The 3,250-nt window shown below is 52.9% G+C and overlaps 1 protein-coding gene across 1 annotated transcript; it reads left to right on the top strand.

The window, feature by feature from the left end:
- Positions 1-133: 133 nt before the first annotated feature.
- On the top strand, positions 134-1,979 carry EMWEY_00057270 (hypothetical protein; the record flags this gene model as incomplete). Its single annotated transcript, XM_013480602.1, has 4 exons — positions 134-309; positions 533-665; positions 1,397-1,744; positions 1,905-1,979. Coding segments are annotated over 4 exons (732 nt in total), but the record flags the coding sequence as incomplete, so codon positions are not given.
- Positions 1,980-3,250: the final 1,271 nt, after the last annotated feature.

Here is a 3,250-nt window from a genome sequence, read left to right on the forward strand (position 1 = left end):
ATATAATATCTGTGGATGTATGCATTTATGTATGCATGTGGGTGGGTGTGGGGTGGGTGTGGGTGTGGGTGTGGGTGTGGATGTGGATGTGTATATGTGGGTGGGTGTGGGTGTGGGTGGTTGTACTGCACAGGCTGCAGCGCCCTCTGTGCCCTTAAGGGTGGTGAAGGGCTACGTGCGGACGAAGAAGCGGCAGGCGGCGGCGGGGGCTTCCAGTGGCTTCCAGCGCTGTCCCATTACAGGGCAGTTGATCCCAGCGGAGCAGATGAGCCAGCACCTCCGCATTCTCCTGCTGGACCCCAAGTGGAAGTGCGCATAGACAGCTGAGACCTCAGCGCCTCATTGAATCTTCTACTCGACTAATTGCATTTTTAGGCAGCACACAAATGCACTAACTGGGAACGTGCACAAGATGTGTTGGAACAAGCATGCAAGCAGTCTCGTCCTAGTGGCGTCTGCTGCTGCCTCTGATTATGCAGCTGTTTGCGGGGGTTGTGAAGGTTTATGGGTTCTTCTTGTGTTGCCCCTGCAGGGAACAAAAGGATCGCTTCCTGGAGAAGGCCCAGGCAGAGTCCGCCTTCGCCCCGCTGGAAGATGTGGAGGGGTATTTGGCGCAGTTTGTTGCGAAGAGGCCCGATCTATTCGGTTCTGTAGACGACCATGCGGTGAGTCATTTTCACGTGTGTGGGTTTGTTGTCTATCTCTTTCGGTTTCTGTCTCCCCTCCCCCTCTATCTCTTCCTCTGTGTGTGTATGTATGTATGTATGTGTGTGTGTGTGTGTGTGTGTGTGTGTGTGTGTGTATGTATGTATGTGTGTGTGTGTGTGTGTATGTATGTATGTATGTGTGTGTGTGTGTGTGTGTGTGTGTGTGTGTGTGTGTGTGTGTGTGTGTGTGTGTGTGTGTGTGTGTGCATCTTTGTGTCGGTGCGTCTGCGTGGTTGCGTGTGTGTCTGTGTCCGTGTGTCGTGCATTTTCTCTGCTGCTCCCCTTGCGCGGCTTGCAGCATTGTGGCTCCTGCATCTACTGATTTGCAGCTGCGTCTCTTTTCCCCACTAGTTTGGAGCGAGTGTTCGAAAGCACTCATGTCAGATATTGGGTTTCTGGTCACCCGTGCATTTACGAACTCACCTTTGCCTTTGGTGCCCTCTCTACTGTGGTGTGGGGCTGTACTACTCTAATGGGGCCAGTGGGTGGGCGATTGGTTTTCTTTTGAAGCCTGCGTCTGTGTCGTCTATTATTGCTATCCTCCGACCTGTAACATGATGCCGATGTGGTGGTGACTTAGAAGCGTGTGTATTTTCATCGTAGTTTGAGCTTTTTCTTCTTTAGGGTGTGTCTTTGGCATTAAATGACCCAGCAGCAAGCGTATGCTGGTTGGTTTTTCCTGTGTCCAGAGGCTTGAGGCCGAGGCAGAAGTTGACCCCCTGCGCGCGGAGGCGACGGTCGCGGGGGCGCGTGAGGGAGGAGTCGGGGGGGCGGCCCACGATGCCAAGAGGCAGCGAGTGGACGGGACCCCTTCTGTAGCATCAACATCTGGAGCGGGAGCCCCTTCCTTGCTGCTGCTGACAGTTGTCTGTCAGGAGGGAGAGGGCCTCGAGGCTCAGGAGGCGCAGGTGGAAGTGGACAGGTCGCTGACAGGCGCGCAGCTGAAGCAGTCGCTTCTGGATGCGGGTATCGGTGCGGAAACCCTGAAGGCGCGTGATCTGCAGCTGTCTACCAGCCCCAGTGGCCCCGCAATGCTGGTGAGTCTGCAAGCGGCCTGCAGCACCTGTTGCTGTCTCACGCCCAGAAATCCTTGTGTTCACGTGATGTTGGAGGCCACGGCTCTGGCTGCAGCTGCGGCGCAGGGGGAAAAGGCGCTAAAAGGCCGTGTACTTGGGTGATGCGATGTTGCTTCTGCAGGACCATCTCACCTTGGCGGAGGCGGGTATCCGGTCCTCCGAAGGCGTCATGTACCTTTCAGTCGTCTCCCGCTGACGGATGGCCACTGAGCTGTCGTGGTTATTTAAATATATAAGTTTTGCTGAAATGTGTGCTGTTTTGCTGTCATACTTGCCTGAATATTGGTGCATATATCAAGAACCACAGTTATTTGTACCGGGGGACGCTCGAGGGCAGAGCCCAGTCTTGCTTGTACTTCTAATGCATTCATCCCACCCTTCTTGGCAAACTCGCACGGCTTGTTGCTTGCAGCTAAGGCAGCCCATGGCTAGCTAGCTGTCATAGCAAACGAACACGCTGGAACTCGGGGTCTTTTTGCACAAGCCTGCCCATTATCCCCAGATTTTGAAGTGGTCGAAATCTCAGTATGCCTTATTGTAGGATAGAGTACCTTTTACTAGCGGCCCGTTGCGGCGTCTGGCAGGCAGCATCGGTTTAGATGTAGGCAGAGGGAAGTCTCCAAAGAGAGGCATCCGGGCATAGCTAGTTGAACTTTCTGGCTGACTGACAGGTTCTACGCGGAACGTGGGCACATATGCTTGACGCCTGATTTAGAAGGGAACTAGTTCTTTTTCCACTGCAGGAAAGTGAGAATGTTGGGTGGCTCGAAAGGAGGAATTCCCTGCAGCAAAAGTTGGGTTGCACACCTGTTGGAGCTCAAAAAGGGGTGCTTCTGGAACTCGCGCTTAGGAGGGGGAGTGGGTTTACTTTTGGCAATAACTAGACGGCTTGTGATTAGGAGTGTGCTGCTGCTGGTGTTCAGTCCATGAAGACACCGAGCACTGCGGTGTCCTGGCAATTTCCTTTTTGGTCAATAATGGGAAGGTGCGCGTACAGTGGATTGATTTTCTGCTGACGTAGTTATGGAGGGGTCACTTCACTCAAACAGTTTTCGCGGGGATATCCCATGCATGCCATGTTAGATGGTCCGTGTTTCTGAGAGCAGATCCATCTAATATGAGAATTTGTGTAAAATTAGACACTCAGAGATACAGTCAAAAATAAAGGAATTTTTACGTTTGGAGCCCCTCTTCCGTGGTCACTGGTTTTGGGGCCCCCCCCTCAGCTGCGACCCCGTGGGCGGGAAGGTCGCGCTATCCCTGCCCTGCGCAGCGTTCATTTGTATAAATATTCATTTTGATAGTAAGCGATTTAATGATTAATTCTAACGACGTAAGAGTCGTTTATATTTGTCGCTGTTTGTCAAGCAAATATCCAGCGTTCCCTGTGTTTGGGCCACTGGACTCAAGAGTGGGCGGAGAGCTGTTTTAGCGCCTCCCTAGAGTGCCTTTGGACTGAAGTCGACG

This window comes from Eimeria maxima, genomic scaffold (assembly GCF_000499605.1).
Source record: "Eimeria maxima Weybridge genomic scaffold, Emw_scaff2104, whole genome shotgun sequence".
Taxonomy (NCBI): Eukaryota; Apicomplexa; class Conoidasida; order Eucoccidiorida; family Eimeriidae; genus Eimeria; species Eimeria maxima.